Here is a 27,392-nt window from a genome sequence, read left to right as displayed (position 1 = left end):
TCTCCCGCTCCATTGTCTGGGAACTGCTGCCGCGGGCGGGCGGAGCAGGGAACTGGCAGTCCGGAGCTGTCTGAGCGGAGCAGGCGCGGGAGATGCGTGGCCAGACCGCAGCTACCTGAGCCGCGCGCCTGTTACCCGCCTTCGGTGGGAAGGATGTGCGCCGCGATGGCTGAACGCGCGGCTGCGGCCCCTCGGGGGCCCCACGGTGCCTGGCTCTGCCTCCTGGTGGCCCTCGCCCTGGAAGTCGTGAGAGGTCAGCGGGAAGGGAGGGGAGGGGAGGGGAGGGGCGACCTGGCCCGGCTGAGGCCACGCGCCGGTGATGCGCCCAAGCCTCTGGGCTCTGGAGCTAAACCTAGAATGATGCTCTGGAGAGATCCAACCTTGGGAAACAGGCTCCCAGCCAACAACCCTTTCGCCTTCCCTGTGCACCACCTGGATGCACCTACCTGAGCCTAAGGCTTTCTCACCCCCGTCCTCACCTGCCCGGTCCCAGCACCTCTGTGAGCCCCTTCTCCAGCCCGAGCGTCTAGCCCTGCTGCCCTGCTTTCCTGTGCATCACCTCTTCCTAACCTGCGGTTCTAGCCCCCAGCCGCCTGCCCTCCAGTCACAGGAATGCAAAACTGTCTCTTTGCCTGAGAGAGGTGCGTCTCTCTCTCTCTCTCTCCCTATCCCAAGGAGATCTCCGACGTTGGAGTCTTCTGGGAGAGCCCCAGCCTTGCCTTTCCGAGCCCTTGTGGTTGTACCCATTACTGGGTAAGGGGTAGCAGCTACCGCGTGCGTGACATGAGCTGGGGCTGAAAGGTGGAAGATGCTATGGGAGACTGGGAGATGGTGAAGCACTCTCTACCCTCCTGCCCCCATCAAGAGGGCTGGACTCCCGGGGATGGGAGGCTATGGGAGTCCGTGGGAGTCAAGCTACTGAGCATATTGTAATTATGGAAGCAGTGAATTAGAAGGTGGACCGCAGCCACCCCAGGGGTCAGCAGTCACTCCCTTGTTAGCCTTAGGGATGTGGGGCGGGGTGGGGAGGCCCCTAAGGAAAGTCCTCATCCCAGTTCAGCTGCGGGATTGAGAGGGAGCTGGTTCCGGAACTTCTCCTCACCCTGCAGACCCAGTGGGAGCCCTGATAACCCCACCTCAGTGAGGAGAGGAGAGCTTTGTCCTTCTGCCCACCAACAATCTCACTCCACGTGGAATCTACTGAGTTTACAAAGCCCTCCCCTGCCCATAGGGTTACGAAATACTCCCACTCCTGCTGGTGAGGAAACCCAGGCTTCAAGATGTTGGTGACTGGCTCTAGGACCTAAAGTCAGCTCTCTGGCCTCCCTGGAAACCTCTCCAGGGAGGGTTGAGGGAATTCCAGAATGAGTAAGGTGGAGCTTGGGGTTGACAGGTAATTCAGGAGACAGCAGAGCCAGGCACATGGAACGTGCCTGTGCCTGCGGTTGCAGGTATTCTAGAGGTGCGGGAGGATTGTTCCCGGCTTAGAAAAGCAGAGCCGGTACAAGGAGGGTAGCGAGGGGTTAATGACCACAGAAGGCTTCCTTCAGGCTTTCCTGAAGAAAAGTGGAGGCACTTTACCTTGAGGGAAAGTGTCATGCTGGTGTTGCATTGGATGGAAAGGCTGGATAGCTTGGTGGTGGATTCCTTACTAGCCTCTCAGGTCCACCCTCAAGGGTTGGAGAACCCTCATACATCATTTGCTAAATCCATTAAGTGGAATTTGTAGGAATAGAACTTAACCCGCAAGATTGCATGAGAACTGAAACAGTTTAATACGAGTAAAATTGACTCTTTTGGGGGGGTTAAGTGCTTTAAAAATTGTTACTTTGGGGATTATAGAACAAATCAATATAGCCTTAGTGGGCCTTTGTGCTTTTTTTATGATTGAATACTCCGTCTCCTCAGGTTTGTGGTTCCCACTGTTAGTGAGTGCCAGTAGCTTCATAGACCTCTTTGGTACCCTCTCCAAGGCTCATTCCTGAACCTGGACTCCCAGCTAGATCAGGGAAAAAGGGATAAGGCTTAGAAATTTGGTGTGGGTGTGCCATGGCGGTAACTGGACTTGGAGGAGGTATTCAACCAAGTCCACCAAACGACCCAGATACAGCAAAAGTGTCTCCATTTCAACAAAGTTCAAACTGGGAACCATCTTTCACTGAACAGACCCTGATGCAGGAGGAGTCCTGCTCTCCATATGCCCCCTGTGAGATAGGTAGGTAATAGGCACGTGTAGAGATGTTGAAAGGCTCTGCTAGAGAGAGAGGCAAGGTCTGTGGAAGGCAGAAGGGATGGCTGGGAGGTTTACCTCCTATCCCTGACTCTCTGTAAGGCTCTCAGTTTCTCAGTCACCTCATCTCTGAAATGGGATGATTCCTCCACATCTGGAAAATAGTACATTTTCTCTCCTGCCAAGGCCCACGGTGAGGATGGAGCCCAGTTCAACCTCTGCTAATTCCACCCATGCCTATCCCTTACTCCTCTTCAGTTGGCAGTAACCAAGACACCACGGACCCTGTCTACCTGCCAGTGGCCCTGGAACTCCTAGATGCCCCTGAACATTTTCGTGTGCAGCAGATGGGCCACTACCCATCTGTTAACTCTTCCCTGAGCTCCCGCTCTGAGACCTTTCTGCTCCTGCAGCCCTGGCCCAGGGCACAGCCACTTCTCCGGGCCTCCTACCCACCTTTTTCCACACAGCAGGTAAGGATGGGCCCCAGGGATGGTCAAGCAAATGAGACTCATGAGTTCTGCTGTTTTTGGGGTTCTGGGGTTCTTCTCATTCTTCTACCTAAGCACTAACCAGGCCTGACCCTTGCTTAACTTCTGAAATTAGGCAAGGTTGGGCACATTAGGGCCATGTGGCCACAGATAGCTTTTCCCATTCTCTACATAGGAAGACTGAGGCCCCCAGGCTCCTGTTACGCTGAGATTAGAAGCCTGACATCCCACCTTCCCAGACCTGGCTGGCGTGGCATCTGCCTCTCCACCCAGCCCTGCAGTTGAGCATCCTTTTATTCTTTTCCAGGTGGTCCCTCCTAGGGTCACTGAGCCTCACCGACAGCCTGTCCCTTGGGATGTGCGGGCTGTTTCCGTGGAAGCAGCTGTGACTCCAGCAGAACCTTATGCCCGTGTCCTCTTCCACCTCAAAGGGCAGGATTGGCCGCCAGGACCTGCCAGCTTGCCCTGTGCCCGGCTGCATGCCACACACCCTGCAGGCACTGCCCACCAAGCCTGCCGCTTCCAGGTGAGTGAGTTTCTGCTGCTGTGCCATGTAGGAGTGGTGCCAGGGTGGAGAGGAAAGGACTCTGCTGCAGTCTGGGAAGTCTAGGGGCATGAGCCTCCTGACTCCTTTTCGGCTCCTGATAGCACTAGGATTTCAGTCCATGGTGAATGGCTTTGGAGATATAACTTAATGTCTCTGAGGCACAGTTTTTTTATTTGTTTGTTTGTTGTTGTTGTTGTTTTGTTTTCTTATCTGTAAAACAGACTAACAACAGTTCCCACCCATAGAGAGCTGGAGAGGAAAGTGAGACAAATGTAAGAGTCACTGTAACAGCCATGTTAACCTGTGTGTAGTGATGGAACTTTTGTGGTTTGTTTTGTTTGTTTGTTTGTTTGTTTGTTTGTTTCAACATAGACTTTCACTGTGCAGCCTTGTCTGTCCTGGACTCACTTTGTAGAGCACGTTGGCCTCGAACTCACAGCGATGCGGCTGCCTCTGCCTTCCGAGTGCTGGGTTTACAGGTGTGCGCCAACACGCCCGGCTAACTTTCGTCAGTTTTATTTCTACTATTGTGGAGTTGAGCCCAAAAACCCACTGGAGAGAACTGTTTCTTGTTCTGATACTCTGAGCTCTAGGCAGCTCTGGGATCTTGATAAAGATTGTCCCCTTTTGCTATAAGTCTGTTCTAGATAAGAGTGACCTACAGAGTATTCTGAGACCTAGACCTGGTGGGTCCCTTGTTTATTGTGGCACCTGGGAGATGTCCTTGGTTCTACCTTTCATAGACCTCTTTAGTAGGCTTTTCTGCCAATGGGTACAAGACTCCTTCCCACCCTCCCCAGGCCAACCACAACCCTTGCTTCCATTGTGTTTGCAGCCATCTCTGGGTGCCTGCGTGGTGGAATTGGAGTTCCCTTCTCACTGGTTCTCCCAAAGTGCCACCACAAGGGCCGAACTGGCCTACACACTAGAGCCTGCGGGTGAGCGCCCTGGGAGCTGTGGCCCTGGCACAGAGGAGGAGCCCAGGGAGCAGGCTATCCCAGTGGGCAGTGTGGAGCTGCACCCTGCAGACCCCCCACAGTACCAGGAGGTCCCGTTGGATGAAGCAGTCACCCTGCGGGCACCCAATGTGCCACTGAGGCCCGGCCAGCTCTTCACTGCCACCCTCCTGCTCCGACGCAACTTCACAGCCAGCTTTCTTACACTGCGGTGAGCATGGCGTTCCCATAGGAAGGAGGGGATGGGGACCTAAATAGGAAGACGGCAGGTTTCTGTTTCTCTTGCGGTCCTTGCTGGTGCTCTTGGCCTCCACCAACCATGAGTTCTGCATAAACGTTCCAGGCAGAGCATTGCAAGATACTGTGAAGGGCACAGCCCAGAAGTGGGAAGCCTCCCTGGGACTTTATGTCCTGTGGTAGAAGAAGCAGGAGAGGCTTGGAACCCGAGAAGTGTAGTGTCCAGTACTGGGCTATACTCAATGCTGATGAGATGGGATCTATTTAGGCTCGAACATCCATAGGTTCCCCCTGCTTGCCACTCTTGCTGAGGGGCCCTTTAGACAAAGCCCACTCCTGCCCATTAAAGGCCCCCATTCTGTATGTCCTTTTTTGCAGAAAGTTACTCCAAAGCATTTTCCACTCCACCCAATGAAGCTGACAAGGGTCTGTATTGTAACTTTTCCTCTACCTTGTGGGTAGGTGGGAGTTCCACCCCACATGTCTCCCTATGTCCACTCAGTCTCACTCATCCACTGACTCCACAGTTGACACTGTATAACAGGACTTCTTTGGACCCTCTAGAGTTTAAATAAAGACATGGAGACTTATGAATATTTATTAAAGCTTAGGCCTTTAGCTGGGCAGACTCTCAGCTAGCTCATCTTCCTTGAAGACTATTCTAGCCCACATCCCACCACGTGGCTAGTTCTCTCTCTCTCTCTCTCTCTCTCTCTCTCTCTCTCTCTCTCGGCTCGGTACGTCTGTTTCTTCCCGTGTCACACTGGCTAATCCCACCTCTCAATCTTTCTTCCAGAGACCCTCCCTCTGTCCCAAAGTTCTGCCTTCCCCTTCTTGCCCAGCCATTGGCCATCAGATTTTTCTTAGGTCCAATCAAATACAATTCTAGATTGCCTTAGGCAGGTGAGGAAGGAACAAATATTTACAAAATATGAGAGCAGGATGGGCCATAGCTCTCTGCAGATACAGAGTTAACAACTGAATACACAGAGACACACCTTCACGCATCGTGACCCAACAACACTGAGGTTGTCCAGAGGTGTGCAGGGCCCTGCCCTCATCTGTGCCAAGGGCTGGAAGAGAGATCACAAACTAGATTAGATGGCATGGGCTGGGAGTGCTGAGCTGAACGTGTGTAGTACTCTGAGGACTTGGGCTGGTGGGCAGAGTAAGGGGGAAAGCCATCCATCATTACCTACAGTAATAGTATTTAGGAAGAAAGGCTGTGGGTGCAGCCAGCAAAGGCCTAGGGCCATTTGGAGGCTGGGGAGGAATGACTATTGGTATGGTCCAAGCCCAGAAGTATGGAGAGATGTCTCTGTCCTTATTGAGGCTGGACTTAGAGGCTCTGGAACACAAGGCCCAGGCTCCAGCTTGTGGGCAGTAGAGAGTTGTAAGTGACTTTTCGGTGGGTAGAGGAAGGGGTTTGATATGGCCTGTCTTGAGATGGGGTCCTTCTGGGAGGAATAAGAAGAGATTCCTGTTGGACCTGGGAAAGCCAGACTTGGAGGCTGACATCTTCAGTGCCTTGTCAGCCTTTCCAAAGCAATTGGCAGCTCAGTCTCCATCTTGGCCAACAACCCACACCCACTTTGCAGGATCAAGGTAAAGAAAGGGCTGCAGGTGACAGCTGCTCGCCCAGCCCAGCCCACCTTCTGGACTGCTAAATTAGACCGCTTCAAGGGCTCCAAGCACCACACCAGCCTGATCACCTGTCACCGTGCTGGGCCTGCAGAGCCAGATTCCAGGTAGGTACAAAGCAGAGTTCTAGCCCTAAAATGTTAGAGTACAGGTTTAGGGGTTTGATGAATCCCCTACCCCACCCCAGTGAGCATTTGGGGACATAGATTAGTGGCTCTGTGAATCTTAAAGGGGCCTGGAGGCCAGGTTGGGCTTTCTAGCCAGGATTCAGGGTAGGCGCTGTCACTTTGCACTGCGATCTTGGGGGAGGTGTATCACCTCTGTGCCGTGGTCTTGCCAATCAAGTGGGCATCATTGTAGAGCCTGCTTGTGAACACAGGTGGTACCTGGCAGCTGGCAAACACTCAGATCGTCTCTCTCTCTTCTGCCAGCAGCCCCCCTGAACTGTCTGAGTTCCTATGGGTGGACTTTGCGGTGGAGAATAGCACCGGTGGGGGCGTGGCAGTCACTCGCCCTGTCACGTGGCAGCTGGAGTACCCAGGTCAGGCCCCCGAAGCAGAGAAGGATAAAATGGTGTGGGAGATCCTGGTGTCTGAGCGGGACATCAGAGCCCTTGTCCCACTGGCCAAGGTAAGAAGCTACCATCTGCGCTCAGCCCCACTGGAAGCCTGGTCCTGGGAGCCCCGGGAGGTGAGAGCCCCGGAACTAAATGACCCTTGCCCCCTCAGGCTGAGGAGCTGGTGAACACGGCTCCACTGACTGGAGTGCCCCAGCGCATCCCTGTGCGTCTTGTCACTGTGGACAGTGGGGGAGCCCTGGAGGAGGTCACAGGACACATTGGCTGTGAGTCAGCCAACACACAGGTCCTGCAGGTGAGTGGCAGTGCTCATCACTGTGAGTATGTGCAATCAAACACATGGCTTTGTTCCTGTCTGCAGAACAGCTGCTCAACCACAAGCCTCATGGGGAGGGTCCCGACATCAACTCATCATCTCTCTAGAATAAAGTGGCAACTCTAAAAGCTCAGCCTTAAGCTTATTTTCTCTCTTGTTTTGTTTTGTTGTTTGTTTTTGGAGACAGGGTTTCTCTGTGTAGCCCCTAACTGTCCTGGAACTGTAGACCAAGATGGCCTCAGATTCACAGAGATCTGCTGGCCTCTGCCTCCTGAGAGCTAGGATTAAAGGTGTGTGCCACCACCGCCCAGACTTAAGTTTATTTTCACATTTGTTATCCATCGTCCACTTTGGCACTGTCGGGGAGCTGAGCTGGAAGAGTGCATGTGCTTTGGCATCAGGAAGTTTCTGTGGAGATCTGTGCTAGTTCCTTTTCTCACAGCTGTGATGAAATACCTGGCAAAAGCATCATAAGGAAGGACAGCTTATTCTGGCTGCTAGTTCAAGGGTGTGGTCCATTATGGCAGGGAAGGAAGAATGAAGGTGCTCAAGGCAGCTGGTCTCATTGCACTGTAGTCAGGAAGCAGAGAGATAAACACTGGAACTCTGACAAAAGGGATTTCTCCCACCTCAGTAAGCTCAGTATAGAAATTCCCTCACAGACGTGGCTAGTGAGTTGTCTCCTAGGGAGTTCTAAATTTTGCCAAGTTGACAGTATTAATAATCACAGCCCATCTTTGTTATCAACTAGCTGTGTGGTCAGGTGCAAGTGTCTTAACCTCTCTGACCCTCCTCCAGTCCCTCAACTTTACCACATATCATTAGGTTGCCGTAAGAGTTAAAAGTACCTAAGATGGTGTCCAGCAGATCACAAGAACTGAAGCATCGGTAGTTACTGCTGTTATAATTTGATGAATATTATCATAATAATCACTGTTGTAATGATCTGGGGCTCCTAACAGGGTAGACAGATTTCTCCATCTTGAGGTCCTAATGAAGAAGCACTGACTCAGATTCCAGGCAGGAGTGACAGTACCTTGGGGGCTGTCACCTTCCTGGGTAGGTGGGCTTGTCTTGGCTCCTCCACCTTCACCCGCTTCGCTGTAGCTGGCTGTTAGTGCCTCCGCCACCAAGGTCTAAGACTGGCTGAAATTCCAAGTTCAACCCCAACTCTGCTAGGAGGAAGGCTGTGTGTGTCACATGCAAATGACCCAGCTCACCCCCTGGACAACCCAAAGTATGGCCCAGTGCCCCTGGAGTGGGTTTTTGGTAGCAGAGGAAAATATTTTAAACTAGGAACAGCAGCCCCCACCATCCAGCCAACCGCAACACACACATCTGTGGCAGACAGCTGAATGAGTTAGCCCTGTTTATGGCTGGTGATGCTGTATCAATGCCTGTCCTTTGTGTCTCGGCCCATCTTTGCCTTTCCATAGGTATCGGAGGCCTGTGATGCTGTGTTTGTGTCTGGCCAGGAGAGCCAGGGTGCCAAGGGGGTGCGGGTGGACTTCTGGTGGCGCCGACTGAGGGCTTCCCTGAAGCTGACTGTATGGGCCCCACTTCTGCCCTTGCGCATTGAGCTGACTGACACCACTCTGGAGCAAATCCGAGGCTGGAGGGTCCCAGGCCCATCAGAAGGGTGAGTTCAGGCCTGAAGGAGCCCATAGGACTCTGTGATTTCTTCTGGGACTGAGGGTGCGCAGCAGATATCTCTGTGGACCAAGGCTGGGGTCAGAAACACTGCTCACTGCTTGCAGCCTGTATTAATTGCCTTCCATGTTGCCATGACAAAATAGTTGACAAAAGAAACTTAAGAAAGGCAGTGTTTATTCTGGCTCACACTTCGAAGCACAACCCATTATGGCGGGGCAGTCGATAGCGGCAGGAGTTTAGACAGCTGGACAGGCCACACTGCTTCCAAAGTCAGGAAGTGGAGAGACAGATGGATGCTGGTACTCAGCTTACTTTCTCCTTTTATTCAGTAGCGGGACTACAGCCGGTGAGGTGGTACTGACCGTAGTTAGGGTTTACCCTGATTGAAGAGCTACCTCACCACCTCACTGTCAGGCCCAGAGAGTTACCTTCTAGGTTTTGTCAAGTTGACAATGTTAGCCATCAGCCCATCTTTGACCTCCAGAACCCTGACCACTGTGGTGTGCTCTAGCAACCACCACACCCCCTCTCCCCTGCTTCCTAGTCTGCTATGGCACATAGGAATTCTTTTTGCTTGGTTTTCTGTGCATCCTTCTCCCGTTCTACACTCCATCCCTGAAAATGTTCACTACTGTACCTCGAAGCCTTGAATGGCCCCAAGCTCCATAAAAAACAACTACCCTGGAGAGTGGGGAGGCTCACCAGAACCCGAGGGCAAGGATGAAGTGCCTGGGCCACTGGAAGGAATGTAGCTCTTAGGCTCCGCAGAAACTGAGTTGTCAACCCCATTTCCTTGTCACCTTCCCACTCCAGGGTTATCCAGAAACAGGTGCAGTCAACTGGATAGGCACATTTCATCAGTCAGGACTTGGGGGCTGGGCATCCCTGACCTGAGCAGAAAGACTTGACAGCCAGAGATGAGGGTATTCAGGACAGAATTTGAAAAACAGGAGGCGTACACTAGTGAGACGACTCTCGTTACTATCGTTTTGTCATTTGGGCAAGCTGAGGCAGGAGCTGGGGCATGAAGCTTCGATCTAGAACCTCAAGATGAGTGGCTGGGCCCGGCCTTGTTGAGTTTGGAGTTTGGGGAAGGAGTAGATTCCCAGTGGGCGGGGCTCCTCACTGACGTCCCGCCCCACAGGCAGTCGGAGCCTGAAGCTGCGGCTGACGAAGCTGAGCGGCGCTCCCGGGGCTGCCGCCTGCAGTACCAGAGAGCTGGTGTGCGCTTCCTGGTGCCCTTTGCGGCTCACCCGCAGGACGGTGGCCGCCGCCTCACCCACCTGCTCGGCCCTGATTGGATGCTGGATGTGAGTCACCTCGTGGCAGCCCACGCCCATGTGCAAGATCCTCGAATAGCCTCCTTGGAAGGCGGCCGCATCCTAGTGGGACAGGAGCCTGGAGTCACCTCTATCGAGGTGAGCCACCACGGGGGGCGCTAAAGAGCGAGACTCCACCCCCTCCCCCCAGGGTTCTGGAGGTCAAAGATGGGCTGATGGCTAACATTGTCAACTTGACAAAACCTAGAAGGTGTCTCCAGAATGTTTCTGGCTCAGGGTGAAGGCTGCAGAAGATGTTTAGGCTGTGGCTGGGGAGAATAGGTGGGCAGTCTAGGAGGGAGAGGAGACCGAGAATGAGGTTCACTGTAGGAAATGCCGTACTGTGAAGGGTTAGGGTCTAAGTGTGTAGGGACCACCTCCGGAAAAAGGGTGCTGTTCTCTGCTGTGGATTTGGAGTCTGTGAGTGTATTAGAGTGTAGAGGTGTGATGCTGGGAGCCAAGAAAGGATACTTGGGGGGAGACATCCCCCTCACCCCACATTTGCATCTGCTCCCCACTCTTAGGTTCGTTCCCCACTCTCTGACTCCATCCTGGGGGAGCAGGCACTGGCTGTGACAGATGACAAGGTCTCGGTGCTGGAGCTTCAGGTGCAGCCAGTGATGGGCATCGCACTGTCCCTGAGTCGGGGCACGTCCCACCCTGGGGAGGTCACGGCCATGTGCTGGGCCCAGTCATCTCTTCCAGCCCCAAAGCAGGTGATGGCTGGGGGTGAGGGAGCATGGTCAGCTGCTATTGATGGGGGCTGATGGTGGAAGAAATGGGAGGAAGTGGGTCCTGGTACTTGGACCCCTTGCTCTAGGGTTTTCAAAACAAGGACTGCTTCCCTCTGAGGAAGTGAGTTCTCTGTGGCAGGAAGTGATCAAGCAGTGGCTGGCTGGAGTATGGCGTTGGGAGGTTCATTAGGCTCTCCTGACTCCTGGGCTGAGTAGCAGCCAGGTGATTGACACGCGTCCCCTCTCTCCCTGTGTTTTGTCCATTTGCCTGTGTCTCTGTTTCCTCCGTGCTCTTTCTTCCGTGTGGCCTGTCACTGTGGGAGTGGTCTGTGTGTGCATGCGTGCGTGCCCGCCCTCGCGTGTCTCTGCCTGTGTCTGTGTGCCCTGCAGGAGGTGGCCCTCTCCCTGTGGCTGTCCTTCTCTGACCACACTTTGGCCCCTGCTGAGCTCTACGACCGCAGTGACCTGGGACTGTCTGTCTCAGCTGAGGAGCCCAGTGCTGTCCTGCCTGCTGAAGAGCAGGGAGCCCAACTCGGTGTGGTGGTGAGTGGGGTTGGGGCCGGCGGGCTACCCCTTCATGTGGCTCTGCACCCACCGGAACCTTGTCGCCGGGGCCGCCATCGCGTCCCCCTGGCCTCAGGCACCGCCTGGCTGGGGCTGCCCCCACTGCCCACACCAGCTCCCGCCCTCCCATCCAGCCCTGCCCGGAGTCCACCGCTCACAGAAGCCACTGTGGGGGGGAAGCGGCAGCTAGCGGGTGGTATGGGGGCCCACGTGGATGTTAGGGGCAAGTTTGAGCGGGCAGAAGAAGCTGGGATGGAAGAGGATGAGGCCAAAGAAGAGGAGGAAGATGAGGAAGAGATGGTGCCTGCTCCTCAGCGTATCACCAACCTAGAGCTGGGAATGTATGCTCTGCTGGGCGTCTTCTGTCTGGCCATCCTCATCTTCCTGGTCAATGGCGTGGTCTTCGTGTTGCGCTACCAGCGCAAAGAGCCTCCCGACAGCGCTACGGACCCTGCCTCCCCCCAGCCCCATAACTGGGTCTGGCTGGGAACCAATCAGGAAGAACTGAGTCGTCAGCTGGACCGTTGCTCTCCCCCGGGTCCACCCAAGGGGGAGGGAGGCTGCCCCTGTGAAAGTGGGGCTGCAGGGGACGCCCCAGCTGCGGTCCCCAGTGCTTCAGAGGGCACTGCTGGCTCCTCGAGTACCCTGGCCCGCAAAGACGCTGGGGGGCGTCGGAAGCGAGTAGAGTTTGTGACGTTTGCACCAGCGCCCCCAGCCCAGCTGCCCGAGGAACCTGTAGGGGCCCCGGCTGTACAGTCCATCCTGGTAGCAGGTGAGGAGGACATCCGCTGGGTGTGCGAGGACATGGGGCTAAAGGACCCGGAGGAGCTTCGAAACTACATGGAGAGGATCCGGGGCAGCTCCTGACTACTTCGCAGCCAGCCAGGTGCAGCTTTGGCCACCAGCTCAGGCACTGGGACCAGTGGGATGTCTGGCTGGACTTCTTGCCTGGCCCACATGCTCATCTTCTGGTGCTTGTTGATCCGAGTCCCCTGCTGGGTCCCAACCCAGGTCCCTTCCACCCTACCCCTTGTCGTGGACTATGGTCAAGAGGGAGGGCGCATGCCCCTTATTTATGGGAACCACTTCATTCTAATGTTGGGTACAGAATAAATGAGATGAGAATGGGCACAGCTGCCAGCGCTGTGACACTGTCTGTCTGGGTGGGCGGAGATCAGTTCAGCCCCTGACCCTGCTGGATGAGCTCTGGGAGGCCGGATCTTGACGAGTCCTCTCATAGCGACCAGCAATCCAGAGAAACAGGATGGCTGTGACAGCCTGAATGCCGGCCAGCAGGAAGAAGTAGAGGTCCATCCGGCAGTTGTTGATGTTCCCTGGGGACAGGAGGGCTGGCATGTGGGCGGGAAGGGGCTCTTGGGCTAGCAGCTAAAGCCGCATACCAGTCAGTATGGTCTGAATAGTGTGTGTGCGTGTGGTAGAGAGCCCTCGAGTATCTTAACTCCCCACGTGTTTCTGGTGTGTCTCCCATTCCTCTTCCAAGCCTTCCATTCGGACGCTTGAAGCAAACACCAGGCAAAAAATGTGACCAATCAACAGTGATGGCTGAGAGTCTAAAGCATGGTTGCTCTTCCCATCCCTAAGCCTCCCTCCATCCCTGTCTTCTCCTTGGAAGGATCCCCTCTCACTCACCAAAGTCCTTGGGACAGTACATCCAGCCTCCTGGAAAGGAGAGTAAGGCCACCAGGCCAGAGCCTAGCAGTGACCCTACCCCCGAAAGGCAGAAGAAGATGCCCATGATTGCACCCTGCATGGAGCGTGGGGCTTCTGAGTAGGCAAACTCCAGACCTGTTGGGGAGAGAGGGAAGGGGCTTGAGCTACAGGAGGAGCAGAGATGGGTCCTAATGGCAGCCTTCCACTGTGGGGGAATCACACTCTTTTCCAAGCCTTTATCCTAATTCCCTTGGATGGCTGTGCTCTCATGGTTGACAGCACAGGCGTACCCTTGACATGATGAGCTTTATCGGCCCTGCTTGTCCACGCTTGATAGAGCACATCCCTGGACACCATAAGCACTACTCATTGGACCCGCTGTGACTTTCCTCTCCACACTCCACTCCAGGGCCATCCCCTCACTCCACACCGTGCTGGGCTCATGCTGTTTCCTTCCCATACTTGCTGACTTAGCTTTCCCAGAGGCCCATCTTGTCCCTCTCCACTTGACCCATAGCCCAGCCACACTCTACAGTCCCCAGTCCAGCACTGATTGTTTTGTTTTGTTTGTAACTTAAGTTCGCAGTTTTATCAGGACCTAGAATTTCCACCATGGCCTAGTGGAAGAGTCTGCCCAATGCTTACAGTTCTGGTTCCTTGATCAGGCTGGGACACACACACACACACACACACACACACACACTAGGACACAAAGTTGAGTTCCAGAAGGGAGGAGCCCCCAACCTAAGGGATTATTGAGGAAAGAGGCAGACTGTGAAGGCCAAAGGTAGACAGAATCCATGGCAAAGGGGATGTATGGGAAATGCCTCTTAACCTTCACCTCCTCAGGGTCTATTGTAGTGGCTGGCTCAAGCCTAGAAAGTGCTTCAAACCTCACTGGAGCACATGCAGACTCAATGCCTCCTTCACACAGAAGCCAGAGGGCTGTGCCCGTGTGTTGGAAGGTACACACCCAAGCAGAACCCAGCACCAGTGTAAGAGCTGGGGAGGGAATCCGGGGTACCTGGGATGCTGGTAAAAATCTCGCTGACCCCGATGAGCAGGTACTGGGGGATTTGCCACCAGATAGACAGTGGCGCCGCGTAGTACAAGTCGTGCCCAATCACCTGAGGCACAGTCTGGTTGGCAGCGATGTACTGCAAGCGTTCTTTCTCCAGGACTCCTGGGGGGGTGGGAACAAGAGAGCACAGTCAGACCACCCAAGGCAGCAGTTTAGAGCTCGAGTTCCATCTCTTTTTTGGGGGGTGGGGGAGGGGATGCCCTTGGCTGCTAGGTTTTGTGTTTCGTAGGAGTTCTCATTAATCCAGTCTGTTACGGCATTCTTTGCAAATGAAGAGAGTGAAACTTAGGTTGAGCAATCAGCCCAGAACTGCACAGGCGATAAGCAGTTAGGGCTGAATCTTAGTCCCAGTATATCTGGTTTTCAGGTTGGCCTACTTTCCTCGGGATCACATGACTCCTCTAGTGCAATGTTAGGTATTATGGCGTTTTTCCCAGCCTGGATTTTATGTTTATTGTCTTCTCCCCTTCAGTGCTTGGGAGACACCTTTGCCCTGGTGAAGGAATCACAATCAGATGGGGGACTTGCAGTATCATCCTGGCTCTTCCACTGGCTTGTGCAACCTGGGCAAATCACCTAACCCTGTGGAGACTCCATCCCCTTACCCCAGAAGCAATAAAATCCCTGGGATTACTGAGGATGAATAGGACAAAACACTGTAAGGAATGTAGCCATAAAAGAACACAGTTTCTGTTGCACATGATCAACAAGACAGTGCTCGCTTAGCTTCAATTTCTTCAGCCCCCTATTTTTTTCATTGTTTTCAGACAGTCTCATGCAGCCCCCGTTGGCCTTGAACTCCTGATCTTTTTGGGTGCTGAGGGCTACAACTGCACACCACCAAATGACTTTCACTCCATTATACTATGTGTCTTGAGGGCAGACCTCTCACCCAAGGTGGAATGAACTTGATGTCTCACACACCTGCCACAATGATGGACGTGAACCCAAAGAACATGCCCAGGGCCATCTTCCGCAGAGCTGAGGGCGGTAGCCTCCACCGAAGCAGTAGAGGGTCAATCACGTGGTCCTTGACAGGGACCAGAATCAACACCACCACAACGCTGGCCAGCAGGAGCCAGGCTTCTGGGATCTGGGTGGGAGAGGTCCAGGAGAGGTAAGCTGACAGAGCAGAAAGAGCTCTGGGCTGGACAATATCCCTCGGTAACCCAGGGCTAGTGACCCTGCCCCACCCCCATCACCCATGGAACTCAGCCTTCTCAACTGCGTAACTAGGGGACAGGGTTATATAAGGGAAACAAAGAAGTTCTTCCTAGACACAACAATTCCATCATGAGCACAGCGTGGAAATGGTTCCAGGACAATAGGGGTGAAGGCAGTGTTGAACAGGAATGTTCAAACTGGGGGTGCAGAATGGATGGTGAGCAGTAGCACGGGGTGGGGACACCTGGCCTGAGTTCCTGTGGGCAGCTGACCATGCTGAGAGAGGGGCAGGATGTTGCACGCATCCCCCCACCCTGCAGGTGCTCCTCTTGTGTCCTAAGCGTGCTGCCTCACTGAGGAGTAGGGGAGACACAGGCAGCCCCATTTCCTCCTATTCACACAGGTGTAGATTCTCATAGCCCCAGCCTGGCTGAGGCTGATCACACACTTACCCTGTAGTTGCTGCTGGCTGATCTCAGAGATAGAGAGCTACTGTTAGGGTTGGTCCTGAAGATGTTGGGGATATGGAGGTGGAGACCTTGAAGGACATAGGTAGACTGCATCTGTGGAGAGATGGAGGCAGGTTAGGGTGGTGGAGCCATTGGACCTCTGGCTCCAAGATGCTTTGGGGCAGGCATTCCTCAAGTCAGCAAAAGGTACCCCAACCCACTTCTCTTTGAGAGGCAGCCTTGGGGATGGGAGCCTCTGATGTTCTTGGGCCATGAGCAATGCCCAGAGCCTAACCACAGCTTCTCAGATGCCTGTCACATTGTGTGTCCTGGTCTTTCACAGGGCGGGTATGAGAAGGTAAGCATTTATTGAAATGGGGAATGTCATGACAGCCGGGAGTTGCGGTCCGACACTGAAGCCAGCCTGAGTCCCAAAGGTTGGAGAGGTACTGATCTGCCAGCACAGCTTTGGGCACAGCTGCTGGAAGGAACGGGTTTGGTGATCCTGCCCCTTCCTATACCAGACATTGGCAGTCTAGCTGCCTTGAAGTGCAGGGGTTCCAGGAGACTCTGGGGTCACTTGGGGCAGCAGCTACTTGTCAGCCTCTGTGGAAAAATGTCAATGTCCTGACAGCTGGTGTGGGCAACTTCCCCACGTCTCCGGATAATGTGGGACAGTCTGTGCCACCCTAGACTAGCAGGCTACGACCCTATCTTAGGTTCTCTCCAGTGAAGAGGGAGGGCGTGGGAAGCAATGGCCTTGTTATTTTGGGGTTAGGGATGGATTAGGCTGCTGCCCTGCCTCCACACTTGTGAAAGCACATGCACATATAGACCATGCACATACACACACTCACATGTATGGGGAGTCTATGTACACATGTGCAACGCATGGACATAGACACATGTAGATGCCTGGATGCACTTGAATGCACACACACCATTACCCTGGGGAGGTAATGCTGTGGGCTTCTACTGCAAGGACCATGAGGGGCTGGATTGCCAGGCCCCTGCTCGGAAGGCAGGGAAGCCTACCTGGAAATACACCATCCAGTAAGGCACAAGGGTCACCATCACAGGCAGGAGCTTCACCAGCACCTGGAAGTTGTCCCTGTCTTCCTGTGGAGAAGCTCCTGGCTGTTGATACCTCTGGGCAGGCAATAGGTGGGCAGCTTCAGAGTCCCTGTAAGGCCACGGGGAGAGAGAGAAAAAAAGACAGCCACAACTTGACTCTGTCTAGGACCAAGGCCACAGTTTCTACCTCTATCACCCTCCTCCCAGGATCCCACTGGGAGTAGGCAGTGAGATGGCTCAGCTGGTAAGGGCACTTACCTTTAACCTGAATTTAATCCCCCAGGCCCACACAGTGGATGGAGAGAACCAATTCCCAGACCCTGGGGTATCCCAGCCAGTCCTTTCCTCCATTACACCATTAAGACCACCAGCACCGACTTATCATCCCCACTAGTGAGGAGACTGATGTCACCCAAGCTATCACAGGTGGCCATCAGAATTATCCTGATGGGTTTGGGAGTGGTAAAACCAGAGCCAGAGGCTTTTATTTTTGTTTTTGACCCAGGGCATCCATTTACCATGAGAACCATGGAATTCCCAGCACAAATCTGACTCGGACTCTGACACAGACTTGATGTACTCCAGCTCCCTTGTTGCTGACCCCAGGTCTATCCTCAGTGGACTAAACCGAGAGGCGGAGAGTAGAGAGGCAGAGATGGAAGGACCACCATTAGGAGACCAAATAGACTGACCACTGCTACAACCTTTAGCCTTTGCCCTCAGGGTTTTTGAACTTTCTCATACAAAAGCCCTGAGCTGTCCTCTGAGACTCCAAAAGGAAATTGTCCAGCTGGTCTTCTTCAGGGACAGCTGCCATCAACTCCTCCCCTCCCAGAATTCCACAGCGTTGCCTGTTTCTCTTGCCAGATCCAAGCTGGCTTTGTGATGCTTTGATCAATAGGAAGAGGCAGATGCCATGCTTTGCAAGTCTAAGCCTCTGCAACCCTGAAGAAGACCCACAGCTTCATCTACCTCCCACCTTCGGGAGCATTCCTTCTTAGAATGCTCTCTCTTCTCATAGCCCAGACAACATCCCCAGGAAGTGCAAGCAACAGATGAGGCCATGGGAAGGGGAAATTGAGGCTCTCACCATCACTCCCAGCTGAGCTCTGAGCTCAACATCTACTCCCACCGTGTGAGAATGTTCTAGAATCCAGCCCTTTAAAGCTCCCAAATGACCTGTTGATGCCAAGGGCACAGAAGACACACCCCGCTAACCCCAGTTACCCCCGCAGCATCTGAGAGAGGATGAAAAGCTGGAGCTTGAGTCAGTAAGTTGAGGTGTGGTTTGTGAGGCAGTAAGAGCTAATTAAAACCACCAGACTCCTTGGCAAATGTAACTTCACTAACTGACCTTCAGCCACCGAGCAGGCTGGGGAAAGATGAGACTCTAGATCCCATCCCAGTTGGGTCTGGGTCCAGCCAGGAATTAGAGACAGATCTGCTTGGTATAAGTGGTCAGTTGGGTACAATAGAACTTTATTCAACCATAAAGAGCAATGAAATTATGAAATCTGAGGGAAATGGAAGGAATGAGAAAGTATCATATTAAATGAGGTAACCCGGGCTCAGAAAGACAAGTGCTGCCTGGTTTCATGTGTGGATCCCAGCTGCCAACTGTTATGACATGCTTATATGTATGTGAGATTGTGTTTAGATGCTAGGAAACTAGAAAGGAGCCAGGAGAGGAGACCAAAAAGAGGCTTTAAGGCAAGAGTTAGGAAGAGCAATAGAATGCATGTGATAGAAAACTGGAAGGGAGAATAGGGGGCAGAAGGGTACCATGAGGAGTGGGGGCAGGTAAGCGAATGGAGCAGGGTTAACAAAAACTTAGGATGTATGAAAATGCCAGACTGAAATCTGTTATCTTGTATGCTAATTAAAAGAGATTGGAGGTTTGACAAGATGGATCAATGGATTAAGACACTTGCCACCAAGTTTGACGACTTGAGCCCATGGGTCCCCTTTGGTAGGAGAAAACTGATTCCCTCAAGTTGTCCTATGATCTACACACACACTCACTCACTCACACACACTCACTCATTAAATAAATGAAGTTTTTAAAGGCCAATGGAAAGGACAAAAGTAGACTACCAAGCATTTCCAAGGACACTTGGAATCCTTTTCTCTTAGGTGTGCGCTCCTGAGGGAGTGACCATGGCAGGTGCTTTCTGAAGATCCTAAAAACAGAGTTGTTTATTTTAGAGTAATTGTGATCAACTGTGGCTCCATCTTTGACCTTTGCTCTTTGCCCTTTGTCCTGATAATACCCTAACCCTTTCTTGGCCAAGAGCATTGTGTCATCCTTTGAGACTCAAGAAAGGATAACACCTCTCCAAAGATTCAGATCATATCTCAGGTAACTTCATCATGTTACCGGACCATGCTGATTGTCACTATCAGCCCACTTCCAGTGTCTCGTCAACATACCATCACTGCTGCCGAGACCACCACTGTCCTCTAGACTCCTTTTCTTTTCTTTTTTTAAAATTATGAATGTGTAGGTGTGCATGTGTGTGTGTGTTGAGTTTATGTGCACAGGTGACTTAGTTTTAACTGTCATCTTCTTCACACAGCTTAGAGTCACCTGAGAAGAGAGTCTCAACTAAGACATTGTCCTATGGGTGTGTGTGTGTGTGTGTGTGTGTGTGTGTGTGTGTGTGTGTTTACTTTTTAAATTTATTTATTTTTATTGTATGTGCATTGGTGTTTAGTCTGCATATGTCTGTGTGAGGGTGTCAGCTTTTGGAGTTCAGAAAGTTGTGAGCTGCCATCTGGGTCCTGGGAATTGAACCAGGGTCCTCTGGAAAAGCAGTCAGTGCTCTTAACTAATGAGCCATCTCTCCAGCCCCCAGACATGGGAATGTTTGTGGGGAGTTGTTTTGATTTTTAATTGATATAGGACCCAGCCCACTGTGGTGGGCACCATTCTCTGGGCATGTGGTCTTGGGCTGTATAGAGCCAGCATGAGCCTGGGCAATCCAGCAAGCAATATTCCTATATGATTTTTGCTTCAAGTTCCTGCCCTGACTTTCTTCAGTTATGGGCTGTAACTGGTAAGTGGAAATAAACCCTTTCCTCCTCTAAATTGCTTTCTTCTTCTTTTGTTATTCTAGACAGGGTTTCTCTGTGTAGCCTTGGCTGTCCTGGAGCTCAAAGGCAGAGATCCACCTGCCTCTGCTTCCTAAGAGCTGGGATTACAGGGGCACACCACCAATGCTCAGTTTCTCTAAGTTTCTCTTGATCATGGTGTTTGTCATAGCAACAGAATGAAGTTAGAACAGTGTCGGTGCACCTTCTTGTGTAGGCTAGAGGTGACATTGACTCTCTTAATTCCTTCTCACCTATCAACATGCTTTTAAATTTGTGTGTGTGTGTGTGTGTGTGTGTGTGAGAGAGAGAGAGAGAGAGAGAGAGAGAGAGAGAGAGAGAGAGAGAGGTGAAAGAAAAATCTATAAGCACAAGTGCACATGGAGACCAGAGGAGACCCATAGGGTCTTTCATTGAACCTGGGCCAAGCTGTAGACCAGCAAACCAGCGATCTTTCCCCCTACCCCTAGTGCTGGGATTACAAGGGTGTGTGTGACCATGCCTCACTCTTTACATGGGTTCTGGGGTTCTAAATTCAGCTCCTCATGCTCATACGGCAAATACTTTATCAGCTAAGCCATCTCCCAAGCCAGTGTGTGTGTGCGCGCCTGTATGTGTTTACACAGGTGCAAATGTGTGCATATACACACAGAGGCTGGAGAATAACCCTGGGTCTCATTTCTAAGAATGCTGGCTGCTTTCTATGAGGTGATCTCATTTGGCCTGCAGCGTGTGAATTAGGGCAGACTGGATGTTCAGCAAGTCCCAGGGACTCACCTGTCTCTTCCTCCCCGGTGCTGGGACTGTAGGATTGTGCTACCATTTTGGGCACTTTTATGTTGGTACTGGGGGAGGGACTCAGGTCCTCCAAGTACTTGTAAGGCAGGCTCTTCACTGACTGGGCGATCCCCACAGCCTTGTCCTTATGATCTCTCATTAAAGAATCATTAGTAACAACACCATCAACATCACCACCAGAACCCCTATTGTTTTCACCACCAGCACCCCTAATGTTTTCACTTCAACCTCCGTCGTCAGTCATAGCACCTCCGGCCCACTTGTGGGCAGGTTCTCATTCAGTGACAAGCCTGAAGCCAAACAGAAGACCAACAAGTTGGATTTGGCTTCCCCCTTGCCCGTCCTTACCTGGAAGAGCACCGGGGACAGCAGTTTTGGAATGCAAGCTTCAGCATAGATGACACTTGGCTGCCTGTTGGGGGTTTGGTGATGAAGACGGGGGTGGCAAGGAGAAAGATGAAGAATGCCAGTCCCACGAGGCCCACGATAATGCTGTAGCCCCACAGGAAGCTGATGTTCTGCTCAATGAAGGCCACCACCAGCAGGGACAGTACGGCACCCAGGCTGATGCTCCAATAGAACCAGTTGAAGAAGCGGCGGGTGGCATCGCGCCCAAGATCCATCACCTGCCATTCAGCCAGGGATGAGAGTTAGGGAGGACCCAGGAGGTCCTCTGTACGCACACGTCCCACAGGGATGCTTCTGGAGTCAGCAAGCAAGTACATGAGTAATCTCTGATGGCCAAATATATGTTTGATAAACATCCACTAAATGAATAATGAACATACTTTTTTCATGTGTGTGACGTACATATGTGTTCATGCATGTTTGTATGTATGTAGAAAACACATGTTCCAGGGGTGCTCATGCACATGTGTAGGAGTACTTTTGGAGGTTTGAAACCTGATGTCAGGAATCATCCTCAATTGCTTGTCTTCACCTTATTCAGTGAAGAAGGGTCTCTCAGTCAAACCCAGAGTTCACCAACGCGGCTAGTCTCCTTAGCCAGGCTGTTCTGGGGATCCTATCTCTGCCTTTGAAGGCTGAAATTACAGGCCGGCCACCAGGTCCACTTGGCATTCTGTGTGGGTTCTGGAAATACCAACTCAGGTCTTCATGCTTGCACTGTGAGCGCGTTAATTGCTGAGCCATCTACCCCATCCGTGTTTACACCCTTCTCATGAGAGCCAGTTAACGACTGAAACACTTTTACCCAGCTGATAGCATGTACTCGCGACACACACACACTGTGTCTTCATTGTCACTCACTAAGACATGCCACAGATGTCTTCAAAGCCATTTTGTTCACTTCTGGCTGACTTATTCCTTTGCCTTTGAACAGCCCACACTGTGCGTCAATCAGCAAAAGATCCATAAGGGGCTACACCAGTAAACGTTTTGTATGCTTGCTACTGAAGGGTTAGACCGAGACTGGTTAAGAATTTTCTTTGCAGCTCAAGTTGCAGGCTGAGTTATTGCATGGAAGTTTTCCCCTTCTGATGGGCCTCCCTCCCTCTGTGCATGGCCTAACGAAGCTGGAGTAGCAGCGGAGGTAGGTGGAAATGGCTCTAGATGCACAGCACTCAGAGTGGGCTCTGAGCTTATGAAAAAAAAAAAAAAAACCATCTTTCACAGGCCCCTCAGCAAGGGTAGATCTTATCCCAGGACTTATGTCAATGTAGAGCAGATAGTCCACTTTGTCCTGCTGTCTCTGGCTGCTTCCCCATTCCCAGACCATGACCCCTAGATTCTAATTCTACAGCTCAGCAAGGAGGCCCAGGCTCCTGAATTTCTAAGAAGCCATAAGAACTGAGGGTCACTTTTCAAATGAATCTCTGCATTGTTTGTGGTGTGTGCATTTGTGCTGAGACTTATATATATGTACGCAAACATATATATGTGTGTGAGTGTGTGCAAGTTCGTTGATGTTTATGTGTGTATATACATGTGCCTGTGTATTCTTGCATATATGTGTGTGCATCATGTGCATGCGGTTTATCTATGAGTGAGTGGGGTAGCAACACTGGTGACTGACACGTGTGTTCACAGTGTGTATGTGTGTGTTTTTTTTTTTAGATTGACAGCTCTTTTTTAAAATTTATTTATTTATTATGGATACAATATCTGCATGTATGCCTTCACATCAGAAGAGGGCACCAGATCTCATTATAGATGGCTGTGAGCCACCATGTGGTTGCTGGGAATTGAACTCAGGACCTCTGGAAGAGCAGCCAGTGCTCTTAACCTCTGAGCCATCTCTCCAGCCCCACAGTGTGCTTTTTACAGGACTGCCAGGATCCTCCCTCAGGCCCTCATGATTCCGTGGCGTATGCTCTTAGCCCTTTGCCTTCTACCTTCCATGCTGAAGGTCCAGCTTAGAGCCCCAAGCACGCTACACATGTGCTCTATACCTGTATCTACATCTCCAGCCCTCTTTGGCTTTTATTTTGAAACAGATTTTCACTAAGTTCTGGAGACTGATCTTGAACTCACTCTGTGGCTTATGCAGAACTTGCCATCCTCTTTCCTATACCTCCCAAGTAGCTGAGATTACAGGCCTGCCGTACCAGGTCTGAATAACAGCCGTGTTCCAATAGCCACCAAATCTCAGAACTCATCACTGTCCTTCTTCCAAACATGGAATACAGATTTTCGCTTGCTAAGAGGATTCTCCCACACTTTCCTTGCAGTTATGCTGAGGAAGAGATAAATGTTTTTCTCCTTATCTAAACGTAGAGTTGTAATCTGTACAGATGTGCTTAAAATTGCATTGCCTTGGGGATTCCTTAAGGTACCATTGGGGGAAAAAGGAGGGGCACCACCATGTCAGCTTGCTGAGAATCCTTGCCTGGACCTTCAAGCAGAAAATTGAATATGCTCCATTCTGAACAGCTACCTCCATTTATTAATTGGAAATAAATACGTATGACAAGTGTAACTTGAAGGGAAAGGCCAGGCAGCCCAAGCAGGAAATAAATGAGTCCTCCCAGAGCAAGTGAATACCTTGTGGAGAATGATGGATTGCCCTTCCTGAAATCAGCAAGTGGGCTGATTCACAGCTCCTAGGCATAGCTCTCTTCCAGATGGTGCCAGGCTCCCCATGTCCCTAGACGGACTACCGGTTCTGAATGCTGCAACAGCCTGTCTTGTGCTCTCGTAGCCCAATCCTGTGGCTCTGCCCATCTCTCCACTGCAGTAGAGCCATCTTTAAAGAACTTCAGTCCAATGACATCTACCCTGCCTCGAGCCAGTGCAGTGTCTCTACACTTTCCTAGGGAGTGAGATACAAAGATAGCAAACATCACAGGGAGATGGGAAGGGAAAGGAGCCCCTCAACCCAGAGTCTTCTTTGAAGCCTCTCTCACCAGCTGGTGAATCAAGAATCAAGAATTCCAGCACAATAATTTTGTTGCAATGCTTGCCAACGCAGAAACAATATTCATCTTGTACATAGCGATTTTGTGTTAAAAATAACAGTGACTGGGCTGAAGAGACAACTCACCGAGTAAAGCTGTGCATGCCACAGCGCTGTGACCTGGCCTATGGGCAACCAGCTCTTTCATCAGAAGGAAAGAGAGAAGAGGTGCTTGGTGGCAGAGGCCCTCGGAGGGACGGCGGAAAGACCAGAGCACGGAGATGGTCTCCTCTAGGGAATTTTTCACAAGCTTGGTCCAGGAATCCCAGACTGCTGCTAGTGGGCAGAATTCTCTGAGCTGACTGAACTGCCCTGCAACCTGAGCTTTGGTCAGGGCTTAATTTTGATCAGCAGAAACTGCCTAGATTTGCATGGCTCTCGTTTGCATAGTTGATATTACCCAACTGGAAATTCTATATATAGCAGCTCATGCTGACCTCCCAGAACTGTACACTACCAATCTGGGCTGCCTTTCTTCGTGGTGTACAAATCACATGCCAGGAAATGCCCACAAAGGGCCTCACTCTAACCAAGTGGAGGCCCACGCATTATTACCCTGTGCTGCAGGCGGCATAACAGCTACTTCCCAGCCAGCTGCACACTCAGTAGCAACAAACTCTTCTTTGTATTCTGTTTTGTAGGGTAAGTTTGTTAATTGCCTACAAGCCCCCGTGACAGCAGGTCACCCCTATCTACTCCGGGGTTTCAGGGAAGCTGGGAGTCGGTAAAGCAGTGGGGTGTCAATCAAAGAGTAAAGTTAGTAGAAGGGGCACTCCTTTCAGCAAGTGTTGGGAATCTTCTGGTCAATGCCATATGAGAGGAAGAGAAGGATACCCGAGGCCCAAGCTGTTCACAAATGCCCGTAACTCAAGCTCCAAAGGACCCAGTGCCCTCTGTTGACCTCTGCTATGCATCTGCTCACATGTGTGCACATATACTTGCAAAGACACATACATAAACGAATATAATGAATGTTAGTGAAAAGGGAAATCCTTAGCAAGGATTACGGTAGCTGGGAGGGGTGATGGGCTGTGGATGCCGACCAGAAGACAACCCGTTTAAAAACCACCTTCCTGTGAGTGCTTATGAGGAAAGCGAAGTGAGTTAGAAAGTACAGTTTGCCCAGTGGCCTGGTCACGCTGCCAGTATCACCTGTGGACCCCTCACCTTTCCAATGGCTGGCCCCGTGCGTTTCCAGATTCTGCCTTTAATCATTCACACTGTGTATGGTTGTTTTAATAATGTCCTCTACTTGTTTGCTTATTATCAACTATCCTATTTGTGTACATCTACCAAAAACAGGGCCACATCAGAAAACTTTAAGTCAGTCATTTAGCAAGTATTTATTGGCCTTGTTTTTCCCTCATGCCACATCATGGCTCAGGGGAATGTAAAGGGCTGAGGTTGATGTCTAGCCGCCCCTCTTGGGAGGGGTAGAGATGAGGTCTGAGTATCTTTTAGTCACCGCCTCTGGTGTTGCTGAGTGAGAAAAGGCTGGCTGGCTCCTGCACCCGCCCCCAGGTCCCATCGGCACCTTAGGACAGGGCTCAAGCAGGGAGGGACCTGAGGTTCAGCTGCCTCACCAGCCCTCATGACTTACTCTCTGTCATCTGAGATAAGTTGAGGGGCCCCAACACTACTCACCTAGGGGATAGTTCAGAGGGCCAGGTTAAAACACGGAAAGCAACCATGCGTGGTGGCTCACATCTGAAATCCCAGCACATAGGCGTCTGAGTCAGGAGGATAGCCACAATGTGACATTCATTCTCCTTAATGAATTCTAGACCAATCTGGGCTACAGAGGTGTGACCCTGTGTCAAAACAAGACACACACATACACCATTGAGGCAAGCATGGTGGCACACCAGCATTTGGGAGGTGGAGGCAGGAGGTTCAGGAGTTCAAGTCCCTCCACAACCACAAATTGAATTGGAAGCCAGCCTGGAATCCTGGGACCCTGTCTTAAAAAAATCAAAGGCACTTGGCCTGGGCTTGGGCCATGGCTCAGAGGTGGGACCTGTGGCTAATCTTACTGAGGCTCCTACATGGCTCTTTCCAGAGCAAGTAGCCCTTCTGTCTTCATATAAGGAAACTTGGTATAGAGAGGGGAAGTGGTTTGTCTGAGGTCTCTCTGGAAGCTAGAACCTTTGCCTCGGGATCTCCATGGGTCTCCATGACACAATGCCTCTGTCTACTCACCTGGTCAGCCCCAAAAGACGTGAGGTTGCTCCTCACGGAGCTGGCAGCCAGCGCCAGGAGCAGGAGCACCAAGTAGAGAGTGGTCGCGCAGTAGGGGCTGGACCAGAAGCTTTGGCAGTCTCCGGATGGGCAGGCGGGTCCCAGCGGAAGCTCGGGCATCTCTCCGCAGAAGGATCTGCGACCATCGTCGGTGATGACGGTGAGCAGCAAGCCGGTGGTGGCCAGGTAGAGCAGCAGGCTGAGCGAGATAGCGAGGAAGCGGCCCAGGTACACGTCGGCCAGCCAGCCTCCCACTGGAGCCAGCAGGTAGGAGGCGCCCAGGAAGAGGAGCGTGGCCCGCGAAGCGTGCTCGCCCTCCCAATTGAAGTTCAAGCTGTTGAGGTAGAGCACGAGGTTGGAGGTGACGCCGAAGAACGCAGCTCGTTCCAGCAGCTGGACTAGCAGCACCGCGGCGACCGCTGTCCGTCTCCACCGTGGGGGGGCCCGCGAGCCTTGAGCCAACAGCGGTCGCCGCTCTCCGGACCTGCTTGGCTGCTCTCCGGCGCGAGGAGCAGACATCCTGGGCCTCCTGTGACCCAAACCCTCTCCTCTATCCTCTCTTTTCCTCTAAATCGGAACGCTCTCTTTTCTCTCCCCTTGTTTCCCTCTTTTTTTCCCCTCAGGTCCCTCTGTTTGCTACCTAGATTCGATCTCCTCCTTAATTCTCCACTCTCTCCTTCCACTCTTCAATCCTTCTTGTTGCTCATCTCCTATGTGCTTCTGCCCTCTCCTTCCCCCACTTCGGCCTTCTCTTCCCCCAAACCCCACCCTGTCACCCCGATTACTCCACTTCTCTACCCTCCCCCTCTTTCCTGCTAAATTCCCCCTTTGTCTGTCTTTTCTCAACTGTTGTCTGGTCTTTTATGACACCTGGGTCTCAATGCACACCCTGGCCTTGCCACCTCCTCCACACACTCCTCTTTGCCTGACTGCCTCCCTTCCTCTTCCCAGTCCCCTCTGTCCTTCTCTCTCTGCTTCTTAAGAAACTGCGGACTTCCCCTTTCACTGGCCCTGGGGCTGCCTACGTCACCCAGTATTTAGGAGAAATGAAAGCCTGTGGGTCACAAGGGTCCCTTCTCATCCAGCTTTCTAAAAATCTCCTTTCTCCTGGGCTGTTGCCGGCCCTCCTAGCCCGGGTCTGCCGGCT

General features: G+C 52.1%; 2 protein-coding genes across 4 annotated transcripts; one reads left to right on the top strand and one right to left on the bottom strand.

Annotated features, from left to right (window-relative positions):
- Tmem132a (transmembrane protein 132A) lies at positions 1-12,394 on the top strand. Of its 2 annotated transcripts, none has more exons than XM_060386694.1 (11): positions 1-253; positions 2,489-2,703; positions 3,029-3,247; positions 4,104-4,435; positions 6,060-6,209; positions 6,537-6,732; positions 6,831-6,974; positions 8,432-8,634; positions 9,793-10,066; positions 10,492-10,683; positions 11,092-12,394. In XM_060386694.1, exons 1-11 carry the CDS (start codon positions 154-156, stop codon positions 12,130-12,132), a joined length of 3,066 nt encoding a protein of 1,021 aa, XP_060242677.1. In that variant the 5' UTR covers positions 1-153; the 3' UTR covers positions 12,133-12,394. The 2 variants fall into 2 exon arrangements, with proteins under 2 accessions (XP_060242677.1, XP_021491708.1); XM_021636033.2 differs by having other exon boundaries at positions 6,534-6,732.
- On the bottom strand, positions 12,312-27,371 carry Slc15a3 (solute carrier family 15 member 3). 2 transcript variants are annotated; one of them, XM_021636034.2, is made up of 8 exons: positions 26,207-27,365; positions 20,941-21,218; positions 16,666-16,813; positions 15,634-15,744; positions 14,942-15,110; positions 13,961-14,119; positions 12,916-13,071; positions 12,312-12,599 (listed from the first exon to the last, which is right to left on the bottom strand). In XM_021636034.2, the coding sequence occupies exons 1-8, from the start codon at positions 26,762-26,764 to the stop codon at positions 12,445-12,447; spliced, it is 1,734 nt and encodes a 577-aa protein (XP_021491709.2). In that variant the 5' UTR covers positions 26,765-27,365; the 3' UTR covers positions 12,312-12,444. The 2 variants fall into 2 exon arrangements, with proteins under 2 accessions (XP_021491709.2, XP_021491710.2); XM_021636035.2 differs by lacking the exon at positions 12,312-12,599 and adding an exon at positions 12,606-12,781 and having other exon boundaries at positions 26,207-27,371.
- Positions 27,372-27,392: the final 21 nt, after the last annotated feature.

This window comes from Meriones unguiculatus, chromosome 1 (assembly GCF_030254825.1).
Source record: "Meriones unguiculatus strain TT.TT164.6M chromosome 1, Bangor_MerUng_6.1, whole genome shotgun sequence".
Classification (NCBI taxonomy): Eukaryota; Metazoa; Chordata; class Mammalia; order Rodentia; family Muridae; genus Meriones; species Meriones unguiculatus.
The sequence above is the reverse complement of the archived record's forward strand: the minus strand, read 5'-3'. Positions and strand labels throughout refer to the sequence as shown.